The sequence below is a fragment of the Furipterus horrens genome, unplaced genomic scaffold, assembly GCF_987537825.1.
Source record: "Furipterus horrens unplaced genomic scaffold, mFurHor1.1.pri manual_scaffold_5, whole genome shotgun sequence".
Lineage (NCBI taxonomy): Eukaryota > Metazoa > Chordata > Mammalia > Chiroptera > Furipteridae > Furipterus > Furipterus horrens.
Genome location: NW_028327175.1, coordinates 21,580,022 through 21,602,506, shown reverse-complemented (window position 1 = coordinate 21,602,506; position 22,485 = coordinate 21,580,022). Strand labels below are relative to the sequence as shown.

Genomic DNA, 22,485 nt, shown 5'->3' with positions numbered 1-22,485 from the left:
ACTAGCCTTTGTCATCCCTTGAGCATATGGTAGGGAAGGGCTTTTATTTAAAAAATATGACTTACTGACAGAATAAAACCTGTGTCTTTATGCTCTATAAAGCTGTCAAAGGATTCTTAGTTTCCCCATTGCCATCTAAAAGAAGAAAAAAAAAATCTCCAATCCAGACATTGTATGCTCATCAGGCTTTAACTTTCTTGACATGATCACTAGCACTTTATAAGACAGTTAAAAAAAAATACAGTTTTTTTTAAATTTCATGTTCTATATAAGTGCTGTTTTATAGTAAATAATATTATCATAATCTTTATTTTGTGAATTAAAAATATCAATTCCCTTATTATTTATTTTCCACAAAAAATTAAGTGTAAACTGGCTATGCTGGTGGTTTATCCTCTTTAAGAAACCGTTGGCAAAAAACAGTGTTTAGACATGCCAGGGAGTAATACTCCAGAAAATTGTACAATTTCACCAATACATTGATTTTTTTCTTTTATGTCACTTTTTCCTTTTTTGGAGGGAGGACTTCTTCAATGATCTTGAAGTAAAGGGTAAGTAAACATTTGAGGAGCTACTCTTTAACTGACAAACAAGGAAGTAGTTACTGAAGAAAACCTCACACAGTGTTTTAGATGTCAAATTTGTTGACACATAGTAAGACTTAGGAACTCTAAAAGGCAAGGTGTGAAATTCTATCTTTTTAATTAGTAAATTTTTCTTTTCAGTGAACATGAAGACTAGACTTCAATTTAACAAAAAGGAATGGTATATGATTGGGATCTAGGGAAAAACAGAAATTTCCTCAAAATGAAACCTTGTTCCCCATAAGACCTGACTTAATGTTCTTAAGATGCTATGTGCTAATACAATGCACTCATGATAACTTTCTCAATGGGAGGCAATGTTTTTATGAAAACAAATGTTTCTTTTCCTGTTTGTGATATATAAAGTTTTATTGTCTGTCAGATTAAGAAATAGCCTCAAAATAAATCATAAAGCATTCTTCTTTCATTGAAATTGGATAATAGCATCTATTCTCCATTATAGATAAAACTCTCACAATTAATAATATATAAATAAATAATAATAATCTGGTTTCTCTGAGCTGTATATAGAATGTAGGGGAAGTTTGATTTTGAAGTAGATGCCAAGTTTTCTTCCAGATCCTGCATCATTTCTATTCTATTTAAGAATTTATAAGCACTGGACGATAGTTGACCATTTGTTATATCTAGGCGTTTATTAATTATGTATAATAGCAAAGTGTTATTATACATAGTAAGTTATTGTAATTGCCCTCATTGAAGTATGTTTCTTTTATAATATTATACAAAACATACCTCATAAATATGCAATGAGTTTCATTTTTCTTAAATTTCAAGTTTTATAAATCTCCAAATATTCTTACTCTACGCACTTCATTTATAGTTTTTTAAAAATTACAAGATTATTTTTCATGTTCTTAAAATAATTATATCAACAAGAGAAACTAGTATTTATAACAAAATTAACTGAAACAGAGAGGAGGTAAGTAAAGAATAAGCATAATTCATAACATTATACTAATTTATTAGCTTAATCTTATATTTAGATTTCTGGACCAAAGGGTAGGTAGGACGATGACCATGTCCAGCTTGAAGCAGCTAAAGGAGCATGAGACCTTCAACCATTGTCCTTTATAAGATTATAAATGGTCTTAAGTCTGAGAGGGGGGAATTTTTATTTTTTATTGTTATAAAAATTAATTAATTCAATATTTTAAAAAAGAAGAATATAAGAAAGGGTGAAGCCAAAGAACTTATATGCACGACACATGGACATGAACTAAGGGGGGTGGGATTGCTAGCAGAAGGAGGGTACTGGGCAGAAGGAAGCAAAGGGAAAAACATATTGAAACTATTGTAACAACATAATCAATAAAGTATACAAAAAAAGAATAAGCATAATTCATAACATTATAGTAATTTATTATCTTAATCTCATATTTAGATTGTTGTGTACCGAAGTTATTAAAGAAAATCCAATACACACAGTGAAATAAAGATTATAATTTTCTTTGTCTTCTGCATGGTGAAAAAGATAGAATGAGCTAATATTAGAATTTTTTCTTAACCTACCTGGATGGAGGATACATGTAATTTCTTAGTCTGTGTTGAAACTTTGCAAAGCCTTCATACCTGTAACATAACCCAGGCAATATTTTTCTGAGTCCAGAGGTTACGAAGAGTGAGGGAACAAAAAAGAAACTATAAAAATACTACTCAGTTTGCCAAGAACTTTACTAATTTGTGTGCTTTACATACCAGATCACATCTGGTATCCATAACAACTCAGTGAAGTGAATATAAAATATTGTTATTTTTATTTCAGATTAAAAGAAAGTTTAACCAATGTTTAAATTGACATTTAAACCTAGACAATTAGTTATAATCAGAGATTTATAACATGTTCTGAATCTTTGGCTCCTAAACCTAAAGTTTTTTTTCCCCTGTTAATCTAGGAATTAATATTTTCAGTTAATATTTGCAAGTTCATATTTTAATTTAAGACATTAATTAGGAATCAAGGAAACTGAGTTTTGAACTGATCTTTCTCCCAAATTATTTGTTTCAATAAAGCATTTCATTTTACTGTGTCACTTACTCTCTCAAACTAAAACAGACAGTTAAGGGTGGGTGGGACAGCTAACTTTAGATTGGGCAAGTGAAAGAAATGGACAAATATCAGCAACAGACAGGGGGAAGAGCATATATTTTTCCATCTTTGGAAATCATCTTTTGAGAAAAATCTAGTAAAATACAAATTAAGCCCTGGGCAGGTAGCTAAGTCGGTTCAAGCGTCATCCAGATACAGCAAGGTGGCTGGTTCAATCTTCTGTCAGGGCACATACAAGAAATAACAAATGAATGTATAAAGAAATGGAACAACAAATCTCTCTCATCAATCAATCAATTAAAGGAAGAGTATGTATTGTATCTCAGCTTAAATTAGAAGATATGGTTGTACATTATTTTTAAGGTCATATTGTTTTTGAAAGGCTAATTGCTGCTTATTATCAATGTGTGATCAATATGAAATTCATGTGCAATTAGAAAGAGAAAACAGGTGATGAAATCTGGGAGATTTGTTCAGTGTTAGTTCTTGAAAACCAATTTTCTAAGTTTTCTTTTAAGTAAAGAAAAAGGTATCAATAAAGTAATACTTATTTTTTGAAAATCATAGTTATACTATAAACTTTTAAAACATAATATTGAACGTACTTTGTAAAGAGTAAAACACTTTTAATTTCACTTAAACTTTTAATGTTTTATGAAATAGATCATCAAAGCCTTTTAAAATAAATTTAACATGAACAAAAATGACTGCATCTGCCAGCTGTCTTTGGAAGAATGAAGACTCTGGATAGATTATAGGAAACTGGAAATTCACAGTGTTGCAAGAGCTACAAAGCTAAACCACATCATGGAATGAAACCTCAAGCTCACCGAAAAGTGCCTTTAACAAGATATTTTCCTGAATGCAATTTTCTTTTATTACTTTTTGTGAGGAAGAGCATGATTAGTGGCAGAGGGGGAGAAAATGGCTTGAAAACCAAAACCCTGAAATAGCATAACTACTTTCTATTTCAGAGAAACATTTTTCTTGAATTTGTTCTGAAAAATACATGGAATATAAAAATTGCTCCAATATAGCTCTTCAAGAATTGTAAGAAAAGGCAAGAAACTGTCAAAAAAGAAAAAGTGAAAACAGAAGATAAAAAAGTAGGGATTTCAGTCTAAATCTATGAGTGATATTGATATATTATTGAATCTTCATGTTCTATGATAGTTATCTTTAAAAAATAAATTCAAGTGTAAATTTCATGTAACGAAACATTTGAATATATACCATGTTTTGCATAAAGTATTTAAAATAATATATTAAATAATTTATGTAGTTTTAATAAAGCATCAATTTGGTCTTTGGTATTGGAATATTATTTCTTTTTACTTCAAAAATATTTTATACTTAAAACAATGATTATAGAAGATAAACACATTTATACAGTTAAGAATAAAGTTTACTCTTAAAAGTATCTCTCTTGCCCTCAATTTAATTTATTTTTATTAGGATGAACAGAGAAGGAAAACTCTGATTCCAAAAAACCTCCGCTGCCTTGCGGCATACCTCTTCAGGGGAAAGGCTAAGGGAGTAAACCCCGACAGAAAATCCGGAGCCGGAGTCCCTAAGGCGGTTTGACGTTGTAGTCAACACCAGCAACTCCTGCGGCGCACCTGAAGCCAAGCTGTATTGACTCCGTCTTTCCCTTGGACCCTTCAGCTGCGAAGAGAGGGGGGGTCTGCTGCATGGGCAACACCAGACCCTCCATATCACCCTGCCCAGGCTCTGTAGCTTCAGCTTCACTGGAGAGGACACTCCAGCGTCATCGCAAGATGTCGATTCAACACGGGAGGAGACAGATACCGTGTCACTCCCAAGTCGGACTGCACAGCCATTCTCAGCGGTGCAGATAGACTCTTAAGAAGCTACACCATCGTCTCTCGAGACGGACGGCTGCAGACGACGATGATTAGGATGAATAAATTGATAAAATTAAGTGACTGCAACAATCAAAGCTGAAATGTACATTACCTATTGCATTTTTTTTACCTTCTCCAGATAGACTCTTAAAATTAGTAATTTTCTCTTGGAAATAATTGAATAGTTCAATATATTTCTTTTAGGGTTACACAAAACTCTAGAATTTGTCTTTACTGAATAATAGATGTTGATGAAATATTCAGATTCCTAAAAGAGAAGTCTGGCCACAGTTACTTTTCTGTTTGGGGGGAAAACAAATTCAATGGCATTGGTTAAACAGTTAAGTTCTGTTCGACCATCCTAAATCTAAATTCAGCTTCCGCTAATAACTTACATTACTTTGCTGCATCAATTCTGTATTCACATAAAATGATCTAGCTTTGGACATTTACTTAAACTGCTTGCTCTGCTTCTTCTTCCCTTTGCACTTAACGCCCTTCTCCCTGCCGTAGAGTACCAAAAGTGTTGCACAGTTTTAAGGTGATCAAGGACCTTTCCTAGCATTGTATCCCAACATATTTTAGAATACATTTCACTTTTGCTTTCTATTATATTGCCTAAAGTTTTTATATGTAGGTCTTACTTATCAAGACTCTAGAGTCATTGGTGATAAGACCTACCAAGACTTTTTTAAAAAATATCTCTCCCAAGGCCTAGGATAGTATCTTAAATACAGTATATATTTAGAAGCTCTTAATTAATAAATGTGAAATTCGATGAATTTTCGTTGGAAACTACAGCATCTAAAATAGCACTTTGAAAATGATAGAATTTGATGCATTTTACATAAGAAAAATTGCCTCGATGAAATTATTATGTTGACACTAACTATTGTGGCCCATTTTCTTATTTTAAAAGTTAATTTTGCTGGACAATAAAACTAAACTATCCAACGAACCTATTTTAAATTTCATGCCTGCCTCATAGGATAAAATTTCAAGAATCCTTGAATGTATATTTTCTCCACTTACTTTCACCTAAGACGTTTTAAATGAATCATTACTAAAATAGGTTTAATGTCTCTGTAGTAGTAAAGGGCAAAAATCTTTATTTCCAAAGACTCAGTAAAGAGGATAAATATAATCCTTCCTCACTAACTTAAAAGCTTTTTCTTTTGAATCACTGCTTGAAAAAATGTTCTTTTTTGTCATTTATTCCTTTATTAAAAAAAAAAAAACTATGTATTTTACTGGCATAAATCAAAGTAAGAACATTTCTTTTTATATGTTAAAATTGTTAGTATTAAAATTATGTATTTGGAATATTTGAAAAAGTGAGCAGGCTCTGTGCTAGTTATGCTAATCAAATGTTTGTGAACTACCTTAGTTGTAGGGTTTATGAGATTCTTATCCTATATTGTAAAAAAATTTACCTTCTGTAGATAAGGTAGAAAATAGAAGTTAAAATGGTTTCCTTTTTTCAAATAATATTTAAATTGCCTTTACTCCTAAAAGATTTTTTTAAAGAAAAGGAATCTGAATTTGAGTTCTATCTCCCAAGAACTGTTCTAAGTTAAAATTGAAAGCCAAGTTAATTGAATGTTACCATACCTTGAAGCTAAGCATAATTTCAGTTTGAAATGTAGAACTCTTCCTTTTTTCCAGAATATTTAGTTTAAAGGTTCTGATTTGTTGAATAGTTGATCAAGTACTGACCATACTATACTAATAAATGGAGGAAGACTTTCCAGAAAATATATCGGTTTTATACACATCTCACTGTACCTATTACCATGCTTCCTAGAGGAATGATTTTTGAAAGTGGTTGAAATGAATTAGCCTACCTACATTTCTGCCTGCTTTCCCTATGTATTCAGCTAAACCATAATGGAGACAACAAATGTACTCATCAGTGCAGATCTGTACGATGAAACAAAATAATCTTTCTATATTGCTAAGAATGATGAACTCAATATGCCTTCCTTCGTCTACCCAGATTTCTGACTACGTTGCATTACACTAAGGTAGCTAAGCCAAAGCACTTGTCAGTGTTTCATATCTGCACTATGTCCATTAAATCATTACTAAAATTGTGATTTATTACTATTGGTAATTTTGTCTGCTCTGAGTCACATCTGTGAATAAGCTTCGATCACTAATAGAACTGAAAGGTAAGCTGAGGCTGGATACAAAACAAAGGCCAAAAAACTCTTAATAGAAATCTAGCTGGGTCTTCCACATGTTAGGGTACTAAAGTTTTTTAAACTTCATGTGTTTGGGTCATATCAATATCCAAGTCACTATTATAAATATTCATTTACTCTCCAATATTCTTTGATAAGTATATATTTATTATGTTATTACAGTTGTCCACATTTTCCCCTATTGCCCTCCTATTCACAGTACCCCCCTTCTCTCCAGCAACCCCCTTCCCCCCACTTAGTTCATGTCCATGAGTCGTGCATATAAATTCTTTGGCATCTACATTTCTTATATTGTTCTTAACATCCCCATCTTTCGTTCCTGCCAATTATGCTTTTTTAATCCCTGCACCTTTTCCCTCATTCTCCCCCTTCCCTCTCCCAACTGATACCCCTACAAATGATCTCCATATCTGTGATTCTGTTCCTGTTCTAGCTGCTTGCTTTTTTTTTTAAGAGTCATTTGTTGATAGTTATGAATTTGTTACCTTTTTAATGTTCATGGTTTTGATCAGCTATTTAAAAAGGATGTCTCTAACATTTCATGTAATAATGGTTTGGTGACGATGAACTCCTTTAGCTTTACATTTTCTGGGAAGCACATTATCTGTCCTTCTGCTCTAAATGATAGCTTTGCTGGATAGAGTAATCTAGGTTATAGCTCTTTGCTTTTCATCATTTTGAATACTTCTTGCCAGTCCCTTCTTGCCTGCAAACTTATTTTGAGAAATCAGCTGACATGCTAATGGGAATTCCTTTGTAGGTAACTTTTTGCTATTCTCTTGCTGCTTTTAAGATTCCCTCTTTATATTTAATCTTTGGCATTTTAATTATGATGTGTCTTGGTGTGGTCCTCTTTGGGTCCAACTTGTTTGGTACTCTCTGTGCTTCCTGAACTTCTATGTCCTGGACTTGTACATCTACTTCCTATGTCAAATTAGGGATATTTTATTTTATTATTTTTTCAGATAAATTTTCAGTTTCTTGCTCTTCATCTTCTCCTTCTAGCATCCCTATGATTAATTTTGGCATGTTTGGAGATGTCACAGAGTCTTCTTATACTCTTGTGGTTTTTCTGAATTATTGTTTCTTCTTTTTCATCTGGTTGTATGTTTATTCCTTATGTTCCAAATCATTGATTTGAACCCTGGCTTCTTTCTCTTAACTGTTGGTTCCTTGTAGATTTTTATTTATTTCACTTAGTGTAACTTTTCTTTCTTCCTTTATGTTTTTGCCATACTCAATGAGTTCTCTGAGCATCCTGATCACCAGTGTTTTGAACTCTACATCTGATAGGTTGGCTACCTCCATTTTGTTTAGTTCTTTTTCTCCGGTTTTGTTCTGTTCTTTCCTTTGGGCCATGTTTCTTTGTCTCCTCAACTTGGCAGCGTCCCTGTGTTTGTTTCTGTGTATTAGGTAGAGCAACTTTGACTGTAAATTATGTGAGGCAGAACCTTAGGTAATTGCCAAGGAGGGGCAACCTGTTTCAGTGCTTTGTGGCTCTCTGTGGGGGGAGGATTTTGGTAGGGGACTATGTCACTGCCTGGCTTCTGGAGGTTTCTCTGGCACACATCCTATTTCCAGTCACTTTACCCACTCCCCATATGTACTGGCAACCTTCCAGCTGTTACCCTGGTGTTAAATCCCAGAGGGGTGAATTTGCATACATTTTCAGCTTGTGCAAGCCCTTTAAGTGGAGTTTCCTAAAAATCTGACAGTCTTTTCCACTGCCCCAACCCCTACTGGTGTTTACAGCTAGACGATATGGGGGTTTATTTAGCCAGTGCTGGAACCTTGGCCCGTGTGGTCTGGCCTGGGGCTGTGATCACTTGCTCCCAAGGTATCTCTCTCTTTTTTTATCCACACACACATAAATGTGGGACTACTCATGCTCATTTCACTACTTACCACACTGTGTCTCTTCATCTCTCTGCCTTCCTGCCTGTCTGGATGAATGTGGCTTCTGTAAACCCTTTGCTGTTGGACTTCCATACAGTTCAATTTTCTGACAGTTCTGGATGTTATTTGTTTTGAGATTTTGTTGTTATTCTTTTTGTGGTTGTGCAAGGAGGCAAAGAGCGTCTACCTACACCTCTATCCTGACCGAAACTCTCTACTCTCCAATATTCTTCAAAAAGATACATGTACGTATGTGTGTGTGTGTGTGTGTTAGTGTGCTTAAGTAAATGGAATTTCTCTTAGAATATTTTCCACCTTGTACTAGGTTTTAGAAGAGTCACTATTTAACTTTGTATAGAGCCTTCTTAGGGATAATTTTATTTTCAGTCTCCTTTTCACATCTGCACTTGTACTATTTATTATAGAAATAATTTCTGATGATAAATCTTTACTAATTTCCTCAAATCCTATTAATTTCTCACTGTTCTCATGAGAAATATTTGAATTTTATAAATTATTATTAGAAAACTTTACATAAAATTATTATAACAATTTATAGTTCCTCAAATTTATCAGTCGTCGTTTTATATTGGCTATGCCTGTAAAAAGTTCTTTTATACGAAAAAAGTGAATTGATTTCAAAGGTATATTTTACTTAGACCTATGAATAATAACTATGACAAAATGTGCTGAGAACATTAGTGATTCCACAGCTGATTCCATATGAAATGATATATTACTCCATAGCTGAGTTTCCCTGGCTAATGAATGCTCAGTTTATGTGCAAATTTTTGCTCACTAAACATTTTGAAAATTTTCTCTTAACACTGATAACCTGGAGGTTTTAAATCAAAGTATTGAATGTTAAATGACTTCAGTCCATTTGCAAAGCATTTATATATTATTATTGTTTTTGGCTCAAAGTAGCAGAATAAAAAATATGTGACCCAACCCATATTTATAATAATAATATAATTGCCTAGTTTCAGAGTTCATATAAAAATAATTCTTGGAATGCTTTTGTTCTCAAAATTCTAAAATAAATCAACACAGTAACATATGCTAATACTATGGAAGTTCCAGTTTACTTCCATATTAGATTTAATATCAAGGGCTTAGAATCAATCCACTATAATTAACATGTGTAATTAAAATTAGATGGATCTGGCTCCCTTTTCTACAAAAGCAGGGAAATATTTTAGTACTCAAAGCCATGCAGAGGACCTTGGCTTTTATGTAAATTATTAAATGTTCAGACATATTTTCATTTCTCAAATTCTTATCTGTAAAGTTACCAGGTTAATATTAAAAACAAGTGAACAAATAAAGCAATATAAACCCAACAAAAACTGTAGACAGTTTATTAAATGTCTAAATCCAAAGGCCTACTGGATTCCCTAAATCAAGCCTTTCTGGTCCTCTTTGCGTAGGAAATTCAAAACACCAGGATTCATAGAAGGTCTCCAAAGGTTAACCCTTTTGGGGGGATAAATGTAGTCCAATATTAGCATAATCAGAGTATGTGCCTCCAGAGGTTACTCACCAAAGCCCCTGAGTGTCTCTTTTGATTTAGCTTTAAACTGGAATGCACACTGTTATGATATAAAAAAATGATAAATTAGCATCTAGAAAGTTAAAATGTTGTATAAAACTTAAATTGCATTTTATTCCTCAGGCTTAAAACACAAATTGAGAATTATTCAAATTAAACTTACTTACTTCTCATACCTCAAAACTGAAGTGTAATAGCACAGGGCAATTGCAAACAGAGGCAAAAATTCAAAATTTTGCACATAGGTAGAATTAGATAGAATACGTCATACTACTTTTGAGGACATTAGATTATAATAAATTTAAAGAGCAAACAAAACACTCCTCCTTGAAATAATTCTTAATTGTGGATTTCAATTAATACATAAATGTAATCATTTTAGGCAAATAGGACCCTTATGCTATGAGCTCATTTCTAGATCAATAGCAACAACAGCAAAATATTATCTAAACAATCTGGAGGCAAGACTCCAAGAAATTCTAGGAAAATTAGCTGATTTGAAAAAATATTAAAATAATTAAAAGTATATTGTATGTGCAGTTAGCAGTTGTTTCACTGTTGAAGATTTTATGCAAATTCTCCCCTAATAATATATTTTATTCAAAATGTATGTATAACAATTATATATTTATAAGCTAATAGAATTAGAAAATTAGATGGCATCTGCAAGCCTTTATGTAACAGAACAGTTTAAAGTTGGCAAACCTTTTTTAGAGATGCTTATTGATCCTCACAGAAACCTGTGAGGATCAATTTTTGCCATTTTTACAGTTTGGGACCCTGTAACTCAGAGACTTTGGGGATGTGTCCAAGAATAATAAGTATGAATATCCCATTTGTTTTTTGTTTGCTCCTAGTCTTACACATATCCTTAGTATATATAGGCCAATCAGTCAGTGAGATGGGGAAAGACCATACCTATGCAAGGAATAAAGGTAAGTCAATCACAAGTCTATAAACTTTTGAGAATAATGCTTTCATATACATTATCTTGTAAAGTACATATTTTTGATGAATGCCCATGTTATAAATAAGCAAAGTGCACAGAAGTATAAATCAATCAAAAAATTTTTGACAACTAATTTTAGGTATAGGAAGGATCAAATCTACTAATTTAAACATACAAAAACCCATGGAAAAGAAAATATTCCTCAAAGTCTTGTGCAGGGTGAGGTTTGTAGCTATATTTCAGATTAAATCTTTCCCCGATAAATCAGATTATCTGAGAATACCTTAAACCATTCATTTTACCAATTTAATAAACATAATTTTTTTTGTTAAAATAAAAGGGGGCCTGTGGGACAGAGAGAGTGGTCTCTGTGCTTCAGAGCTGTGCACAAGCAGTGCACAGAAATTGCATACATTATAGTGCAAGCAGCAAATCCCCATGCTCCATCAATTTCCTATGGAGAAAAGAAGTGGGGAGGGCAAAGGAAAAATGGTACATACAAGTCCATGACAGAGTGACTTGGTAGATTGGATATCCTTCACGCCATTGAAACATAAGACAAAGCTAATGAGATCTGCCATAATCACAGAGTGTGGGTCTCAAGAGTCCACCCAGAAAAGTGGACAAAAAGATCGTGATTACCTTCATGAGTTTCATTCTGCAGTGTACCACTCCTAGAAAACATTCACAAGTGATTTTGAACCTTTCTATTTAGTTTTGTTTGGGGGAAAATATCACCAAATATTGAAACATATAACATTTTTGTCTGAATTCGGGTAGTCTTAATTAAACAGTACCACAGACTTTATTGAGCAATTAAAAATATACACAAGGAACAATAGCTTTTTCTGTTTGTTGGTGTTTTGTTTTTTTGTTTGATTTTTTGTTTTTTTTCACTTTCTTTCAATTAAATAACCCAGTTTCGATATGAAAAGGGCACTTGTTTCTACAGTGGCTGTGTACAGCTTGCTCAGTTCCAAGTACTGTTGCCACGCTTCTTCCTTGTCACAGCTGAGGTTATGTCTTCACTTGTTCGGGAAGCAAATTCCAGAATGTTGCAAGAATTGACCCCCTAAGTTGTTCTTTCAGATTCTATTTCTCCATAGAGTTCAGCTAACTTTTTAAACTCTGGTCCCCAGTCTCCAAGGTAGTGATAATCTTGGTCTGATTGTGTCGTGGCTGAATCTAAGGAGCTGATAGACCCAGCTTCTGATCTCTGACCCTCATAGGCATAGGTCTGAAGAGAGTCATAAGGGGGCACACTGGGATCTAAGTCAGCTTCTGCCAGTCTTTGCTTAATAAATTCCTGAACATCTATACTTTCCAAGGTGGACAATGTCTGGTGTCTGGGGGTGAGTTTCAGTTCAGGTCTGATATCTCTCCGGTACTTGAGCTCCTCAGCTGCAGATGGATTCCTCAAGGCTGTGATGTCAAAGGCCTCTGTGTCTTCCTCCCCTCCCCCTTCATCATCATAGGTGACCACATTCTCCCGCACATCCTCCTCTGAGATGATCAGCGGCTCCTTCTTGCTGCGTCTCAGGGTGATAAAAAGGACTACAATTGCTGAGGGAAAAGGGAAAGAAGATGAGTTAGAAAAGTAATAGAAGAAAACTTCTGGAGATTTCACATCAACAATTTTCAACCCTTGTAGTCAACTCCACTTCATTCCGGCTTACATTGTAACAAAACCCCAATATCTTCACTCTGAATGACACCTCAATGTTTTTTAATATCTCAAACAACTTAAAAATAATTATCTTTATGAAACATTAGGAGTTTCTGATCTTTTCTAGAATGGCATAATATTGTCATTTGCCAGGCCTATGCATTTGGGATTCTCAGCTCATGCTTCTGTATAGCCATTCAGAAAACTGATTATGGAAAAGCAATATAAAATTCTGACTAGATAAATGATGGGGTGTGTGGGTCCATCGACAGATACTTAATCCTTCTAAGCAGATACATACACCAAAGGCAGGATATTTTAAGTTTCTGTAAAATAGGTAGGGGTCTTTACCATAAATCCTTTACTTTTGGTGCTTTGTTAGAAGCCAAAACAGGAATATTTTTACATGGTTAATGTCAGATACACATGTTTCTTAGGGCAACGTACTAAATACAGTGGGATTGATTAGTCTTTATTACAAATAATATTACAACCATTAGATGGATTCACAGAAATGTGTCTTGGGTACTTTGTTTTGGCCATTTTTCAGTAGTTTTAAGTCATTCTCTTCGATAATCAAACCATTAGTAAATAGAAAGAATTCCCTCCCTACTACTTTGTGTGATGGCCCAATATCCTTTCCTTCACCTCTATAAATTGTTCTCTTCTTGCTTAGCTGATGATATACTAGATTTTATGATCCTAAATATTAGATTTGTTAGTGTTTCAAGCATTCTTTACAATACAATAATCAGAGAAGTACATTTAAATGCCATGTGTGTTTTCTATTAGTAAATAATGTGGTGCATGAAATTAAGTGTAAATTTGAGATGAATAACAAAAGTCTATGTTTATTATTATATGAGGGGGGACCCAAAATAGAATTTATTTATTAAAAATGTGTATTTATTCACACATGTTTAAACTTCAGTCACCTTTAAAGTACCCTCCACTTGATGCAATGTACCTATAAAGATGTTTTTTTTCCGCTGCTTAAAACAGTTTTTGAACTAGTCAATTTTAATGCCTTTAGTGCTTCTGCTGTTTTTGTTTAATATTCTCCACATTGGCAAAGTGTTTCCCTTTGAGGACTTTTTTCATCCAGGGAAACAAACAAACAAGCAAAAAATGTCACTGGTGTGAGATCAGGTGAATATGGAGGGTGGGACATGGGGGTCATAACTGTTTTTGATGAAAAATTGCTGAACACTCAGCACAATGTGGGAAGGTGTCCTCCTAAACCACCCATCATGAAATGGGTAAACATGTTGAAAGAGTCTTTGGAAAAAAATAACTGAAGCCAAACACAGTCTCTCACAACAATGCCAGCTAGTAGACTGATATAGATGGATTTCTAGAAACTCACATAGCGAGGGAAGCCTGTACTATAAGGGGTCTGCCTTCCAGAAGATAATTCCAGTGTTTTGGGCCCCTCTTCATATATGTATAATAAGAAATTAATGACAAAATATATAAATATGTATCATATATGCATATATATGTATATATAATCACACACACATATAATTATGCCCCATACAGTATTTTGGATACACTTATATGCACATATATAATGAACATATTTATAATATATATCACAATATTATTGCATAGGGCATTCTTTTGTCATTTATACAATACTATAATATCCTTATGATAGATATACATATATCTATGGTATTATATATAGCATAAGTATGCCCCATGCAATGTATCTATATGTGTATATGTCTGTGTGTACATATACACTTACAGATATGTATTTTCATCTGAAATTCATATTTCTATACTGTATTTTTTCTATTCACTCTTTAATATATGTATGGTGTGTCTTGTCTGGCAACTCTACTTATATGCAAGCTTTAACACATGTTTGTAAAGCAAAAAACAAACAAACAAACAAAAACACCAGGTTAGGTATCCTTTGATTAAAAATATACATGGCACTCTAGAAACTGCCCTTTTGCCCTTACCTCTAAAAAGAAACTTCTAGTCTTTTATTGTTATTGTCTCCTTCTCTTCAGAGTTTAGCCCATTTTATGTATACCTCTAAACATTATAGAACCCTTTGCCTCTATTTGAGCTAGATACCATAATGTACATGTGTCTAATATTTTAAAATGTTTATAGAAACAGGAATAGATTTCCTAGAAAGAGGAACAGATTTTCAAATCAGAAGTAGAAAGAATAAGCATAAGAGAGACGTCAACTACTTTATGCGAAAAGAGATGGTCAAAGTAACATTGGGAGCAATCTGATTTTGCAAAGAAAAGGTAAGTGGGAGCCTATGCAGATGAAGGAAAAAGAAGAGAAAACATTTTAAAATAGAACTCTCTGGAAAAGTGTGGAATAAAACGCAACTGACAGGTAATGGGCAGATGTAATAGGGGACATGGTGGCAGGCATGGGGAAGCTTTGTGTCACTGTGTTGGTCAAGGAGTCATTACAGCAAGGTGGACATGAAATGCTGATGCTATGCAGTCCTGCTTCACAAATACTATATAACAGAATTAAACAATTTCCCATGCATGCTTCTACTTCAAACATATTTTCTAATAAAGCACTTTATTTTTTAAGAGACTTTTGCTGAATGTAGTAAATGTGAATTTAATACTTCACTGTTTATTTTAGTGTAAATCCAACCGAGAGCTTTGTAATACAATGGCCCAAGCAACATCCTCAAGTAACTCAGTTCATTATATTCAGAGGTTTAGATTTATCATCCATTATATATTTCTGCTCATCTTTATGAATAAGAGGAGGCTGTTATAGACTAAAACAGCTATTTCTATGGACTGTCTAATTTATTGGAGTAAAATTTGTTATGCTTGTCAATAAATCACGTTATTTTCCTTTATGTTGAAATAAGTGGTGGTTGATGTCAAGGGGATTTATGTGCATGTATAACAGGGAGAACATGATCAATACTATTGTCAAAGTATGGAGGTAATTTGCATCCTCCACCAATATTAGTACCATATTTGCCTAATGAAACACAGGAGATAAGTCTGGGCTTACTCTTATGATAGTTTATGTTTGCTTATTCCCCAAAACCTAAGAGTTTTTTTTTCCTGATATACTTTGATTCAAATTCTAGGTACTAGTTAAGTTTGAACTTTGAGATTTTTTTTAAATCTATCTCTTTCCAGGCACAGATAGTTATTTTCCAGTGACCAATATTCCTTGATTTGTCACATTGTATTTGATATAGGGATACACATAATTAATCATACAATCAGAGACACTTTTAGGGGTGAAATGGGTGTTGTTTATAATTACATCAGGACATCAGGACAAATATGAACATATGTTCCTTTTAGTCAAAAGCAAATTCAAATGAGCTCAGAGAAAAATGTGGAAATGTGAATGATAAGATGTTCTTTTGATGACTACATCCACAGTTGTATGATAGGTGTTTCTGGAGCAGATGGCACACAGTAGATTCTTCATGGATGATAGAGAATCATCTCTGTGAATATGGCAGTATGGCATTCTGCTAAGTGCATCTTCATGCTTGATACTCACCTCAGTAAGAAAATATTTTTAAATACATTTTCAATCAGTTTGTGGTTACTAATAATACCAAACACATAATGTTACTTGAAAGAAAATTAATGTTTGAAAATCAGACTGTTTCCTAAAAATCTTAAGACCAAATGTATTTCAGGAGAATGAGTGAAGATAATAATTATACATATATGTTTGAAAGTTAAATCCTTATTTAAAACTGGCAGGCAAAAAGTCATTTCAAGGGACCCCTCACCACCAGTCTATTAAACCATACATAGAAACATGTATGGTTTACAGTGAGTGATATGGGGAAAGAAAATATGATAAAGCTATGGTTTTGGAGAGAGAGAGAGAGAGAGAGAGAGAGAGAGAGAGAGAGAGAGAGAGAGAGAGAGAGAGAGGTATGGAGCTAGTTCTTCTTTATTCAAAGTTATAAATAATTTATGGTATTTTGAAGTTTGGTTATACAAACTGGATTGGAACATGAGTAAATGGTATTAAGGAATATTTTATTCTTGGTTAGTGTGTCTTTTGTTTCTCTTCTTTTATCATTGAGTTTGGCCAGAATTTTAAACCCACTTAATTGTATTTCATTCAAGAAAATTAAAATAAATCTATTAAGCCTCATTAATTTATTTTATTCAAAAACAAATTCAACTTTGGGACCTTTTCCTGTTTGTTTTCTTATATATGTATGTATGTATGTATGTATGTATGTATTTTTGTTATCACCCAGTGATTAGAATTTTAAGTAGTTTTGAGTTTTCTAACTTACGCTGTAATATAACCTGTATATGAATCCATTATGTAATGACCCCCAATATAATTCCTTCAAATACTTTTCATAGCAGGTTTTTTTACCCCCAAATATATATTGATTCTTTTTATACAATCATATATTAAAACTAAATTTGATATAATGAGAAGACCCACATCAGAGAAATTATTTTTATTAGCTTCTGTCATCAAGCAATTACACCTGGTATTGGCATTTCTCAGTGAAACGTCTTTTTTCAAATCAAGAGTAACCCACAAATTCTTCTAAGATAGCCCTGATGACAAACAGGCTGACAGTTATCTACCTATCAATTCCACCTTTGTCTTCCCATTCCTTACTTTTCTCATGCCAAATTCACTGTGATCTCCATTTCTCAAGAAATTTACATCCTAGAGGAGGAATAATCCAGCCAGTGTACTCATTTAAGTCACTTGCTTATATGTCATGTGTGGACCACAAGGGTAGCTGGTAGAGGTCTGATTCAGATCAAGAGTCAATGATTTCTTGTGCCAAATGTGATTAAAGTTTGCTCAGCGAGCTGCTCTGGTCCTTTGGTAAGTGGTGGGGTGAGGTTAGGGGGAAAAAATGTCAGATCCAAGCAAGGAAAGGGGACTATAACAACTCCCTCCACTAACACCAAACTGATTGCACCATGAAGGCTCCCTCCTAATTTTCTCCTATCCATCCCATAAAGTAGATCTGAAAAAGCCAAATCTGACAGAACATAACTGTGCTCAGAATACGTACATCTACCATCTATATTTAGGCCTTTTGGTTTTCAAGCACCATTTTCTGGTAGTCACTATATGCACAGATAGAGTGTGAACATAATGTAATATATTGAATAGTATTTAACATGTAATAAAACAAAAATAAGCACTGCAAAATTTTACAGATGGTTCAGAGGTCCTTCTAGTTGAAACTTTGCTTTAACAGATTCAGAAATAGAAACAAGAGACTGAAAGGTCACTTATGTCTACACCATAAATTAATGAAAAACTAGGGCTAGATTTATACAATCAAGGCCATTTTACAAACAGCTACTAGTTGAAACATATTTTAGTACTAAAATATTAATTTCATGATATGTTTGGCGTTTAGGGTTAAATGTTACTTCAGAATTACATCTAAAATAAAGTTTTGCTACTTCTGGTGCTGCTGATATATTCCTTAAAAATTCTAAACTCGCACCTTAACCAAAATTATTTTTAAATTACAAACGACTATATTCAGAGTTTGTTGGTTACATATCTTCTGAATAACAATAAAAACCCTTAAAATGTCATGACAAATATAAATTATGTTATATAATAATTGTTTAAATAAATCCAAGATTAAGAAATTATTCTACAACCTTTGGATAAAACTAAAAACACATTTGAGTTTCAATAAAAATTGAAGGAGTAGACATATCAAATTGCACCTTGGTTTCATTAGTGCAGAGGGATAGCATAAAATTTAGAGATGTTCTCTTATTTACTCCAAAGGGGAAATAAAATTTTATAAAATAAATTAAATGGAAATTATTGTTTCATGAAATTATAAAATGTTATTTTATATAATACACCTTAAATGGACCTGTAGATACACATTTTCAATTACTTTTAAGGTCTTATTTTACTAAAGGGAAATAGTTTTATGGTAAATGATTAAAAAACAAAAAGCCATAGATAACAGCCCTCATCCGACTGAACTAGTTTCAGAATAACGACTTTACGATAAATTATATTAAAATCATTGAGTTCTATAGTTTGTGGTTTAAGTTAGAAATACTAGAGGGAATCAATGTTTATAGTTGTTTCATTTAGTGTTATTTTCTGTTTTGGCTGGCAGATGAGTTTTTTTGTTTGTTTGTTTTATTTTTCAAAGGCAAATTCATGTAATGTGTTAATATCTTTAAAAAATATATGACCAATCAATACATAGATAAAATCTAAAAAGCCTGATTTTTCTTCTTTCCTTCTCCACCATGCATCTTCTTTTAAAGACTGCAATTAAATAAATTTTGTTATGGTGCACCAAACCCTCATATTCCATGTTGCTAAGTGCAATTGATACTTTTTTGGTAATACATTTATCTAACCTCTGAACAACTTTTGACATCATTGAATGGTCTGCCCTCTTTGATACATTTTCTTCTTTGACATTTATGACATTATACCTTACTAATATTCTTCTTTCTTCTCTGATTTTTCCTTTGCTCTCTTTTGTTATCTCATCCTTTTTGACTTGATCATTACACTGGAGTTTATCACAGACAAATCCCAGTGCATTTTCCCTTTATGTTCTCTAGCTGTAGTGACTTTACCAAAGTGCACTTCTGACGTGCATTAGCTCAGGGAAGGTCAAGATCCTCATTTAGTGAAAGATGAAGTCTTCTTTGATATGATTCTAACTCAGCCATATATCAAACTTATTCAAGATCATCTTTTATTGGCTATTTTATTTTTTGTCCATGCCAAGTTGTTTTAAAAAGAACATTATATCACAGACATTAATTTCTGTTCACAGACATTAAATTATTAACATGGCAGTTTTCAAATGAAATCTCAGGTACTTTAGTTAAATGTTGGTAAATATTAATACTTTCACCCAGGAACTTGCACCATATTATCCAAGATAACATCTGATATTGCCTAAAGCATCTCAATATTACCCACCTTTCTTCAGTTTCACCTTAAGTATGCTAGTCTAAACTACGCTATGTCTACATCAGATGCTTCATTTTCTTCCTGATCACTTTGTCTGCGTGCTCCTTTGTCTTCATGAGATCTTTTTGCTACTTCATTCATAGTCATCTTTTTTCAAGATGCAAATTTCAGGATGAGGTTCTGTTACTTTAAACCTTTTTGCTCTCCTAGAACAAAGCCTACCACCGTTACAATGCCCATGACGCCCTCAGCTGTCTCAGCGCTGCCTGACTCTCCATTCTACTTTTCAGTCTTTTTCCACCTTCTCTCCATGCCCTCTGCACAAGTCATTTGTCTTCTACCCCAGAAACAAAAAGAGAAACATTCTGTGCAAGAATATCTGTCGCACCAAAGCAGACAGTTGTTTTCGTATGTACAGTACCAAGAAAAGATAAAAAGATAAGGCTGCTAAGAGAAAGATAGAAGGAGAGGACACAATGCAAAATAAATATATACTCACTTTTATTATAAAGCAGAAAAATTCTTTACATCTATTTTTTCTTGTTATAAATATCTAGATATGCTGTTTTGTATCAAATAGCCATTAAATTTTTATAGTAATAAATAGCAGTTACCAATGAGGTTGTGATAAGATTTAGACTATTAGAAAGATAACATAAAATTAAAGAAATTATACTTTTAATCACTTTGAATCAGATTATTTCTAGATTAGCCATGGCATTGAGAAAGTCAAAGTGACATCTCTGAAGCCATGTTTAGTGATTCCCATTATGCATTTCCGTTTCTTAAGTTTTGCCAAAATCTCTCTCTTTTCTCCCTCTTTCCCTCTTGCCAAATGCACTGCTGGCCTTTGTAGGGTATACTCAGAATTGCCATCACATAACACGAGGATTTAGAAGGACTTACCTAGGAGAATGACAACACACAGAAGAATAGCGATTAAGGCTCCTGTGCTCAAACCAGCCGAGGACAGGAACGCTTCCGCATGACAGGTCCGCACGCGCCCGTCTCTCTCGCACGCACAAACCCTGATGGTGAGGGTGCTGCTGCTGCTGAGAGAGGGGATTCCACCATCAGAGACCATAATGGGAAGATAATACACATCCTGCATAGTGCGACTAAATCTCCTCCGCCTGGTCAGAATGCTGGCTGTGTTATCTATGACAGACATAAGCAAAACAAAATGTACTTAGTAAAGCCGCCAGTGAAGATTCACATTTCCATGAGTGGATCAAATGGGTATGTGTGATCTATGTATGTATTTATTTACTTATTTTAGTTTATGAATCGGAAAAGGGAACATGAAGGGGCAAGTATTAAACAGTAACTAATATTGGTTCTCAAGCTTAGAAAACTATCTGAATAATTAATGGAGTCCAAACTAAAGGAGAGGGAGAACAGTGGAAGACAGAAGAGGGAAAAAGCAATAGATCCTCAACTTTGGGGTAACCCATTAGTTTCTAACCCAAACCTGGTGACTGAATATAAGCAACAGGAACGCACATCTACATTTTTAGCAAACTATTTAGATGATATTAATGTACAAAAAGTTTTTAAGATCCACTGGCATAAATAGTATGTTTGTGAAGAGAACAGACTTAGTTGTGATTTGAAGCACTTTTGTTGTAGCAAGCACATTATAGGAAAGTCAACAATGAGAAAAAAGTTAATTGCATCTTTACATGTTTTTTAAGTGTTATGTACTATAGTAAATGCTTGCACAATATATTTTTATCAATCTACAAGACCTATAAGGGAGAGGACATTAAATTCCTTACATTTTAGAGAAAATTATTTTTATTATAAATAATCATTTGAAAATAAAGACATTGAGTCCCAGAGGATAAATTGGTCAAAATCACAGAACTAGTGAATGATCAGAATACAATCACAATACATTCTAGTACCCTTCTCAATACCACAATGTCACTATGTCGTACTGCCTCCCCTCCATCAATTCACTTCCGGTTGGTATGGATAGCCTCAGGTGCACATGATACATCATTATGTTAGCATGGTTATTCTTCAGTCTATGGCTGTCAGCTTAGAGACCCTCCTGGTGCAAATGTGGGTGTGCTGCTCGATCCCCTGCATGGAAATACTTGTCTTGGTGGTAGCTTGCTGGCTGGCCCAAGCACAGCCTTCTGTAGTAGCACATAATCAATGAATCATTCCTGTTAAGTCATAAAGGTTGAGGCCTTTTTCTGAATGCAGACAATATTGAAGGGCAAGTTTAGTTCCAAGCTTTTCCATGAGGTCAATGTGGAGTCAGTAAAATTGCATGGCAGCTCACTTTCTCACTCTTCCCAACGCTTTTCCCTCTTCTTCCTTTTACTGTTTTCCACAGATGTTGATTCCAAGATCACACTTCAGTAAATAGCCTGCCCTCTGAGTTCTAATTCAGAGTCACTTCCCAGAGAACCCAGCCTTGGACTTAATTACTTTCCACTAAGAAGTAAATGAATCATTGGATAATTATATTTAGGGATTCTTTCTGTCTTATTACTTTTTTTTTTTATTTTGAAAATTGGAATGCTCTGAGGTATGGGTGTGTTTATGATAATCATGATAAAATATTCCACAGATTACATGTTTTTTATTGCTTATTGCTAAATTAATGCAATAGAAACACAATTATTTTCTAAATATTAATGTAATATAATAATAAAACACATGAATTATATATATTCTATATATATGCAATTATATATATTTTATAGAGATAGATGATAGATAGATAGATACAGATACCAATATAT

At 33.5% G+C, this 22,485-nt stretch overlaps 1 protein-coding gene across 3 annotated transcripts in view; it reads right to left on the bottom strand.

The window, feature by feature from the left end:
• Window positions 1-11,907: 11,907 nt before the first annotated feature.
• Window positions 11,908-22,485, bottom strand: part of CDH18 (cadherin 18) — a 259,346-nt gene continuing 248,768 nt past the window's right edge. The window contains exons 10-11 of one of the 3 annotated variants that reach the window (XM_090276205.1): window positions 20,633-20,884; window positions 11,908-12,684 (exon numbers count right to left, since the gene is read on the bottom strand). In XM_090276205.1, coding sequence (XP_090132331.1) covers window positions 12,194-12,684; window positions 20,633-20,884 — 743 coding nt within the window. In that variant the 3' untranslated portion in view covers window positions 11,908-12,193. The remainder of the gene's footprint in view (window positions 12,685-20,632; window positions 20,885-22,485) is intronic. The other 2 variants (XM_090276206.1, XM_090276207.1) reach the window with 2 other exon arrangements.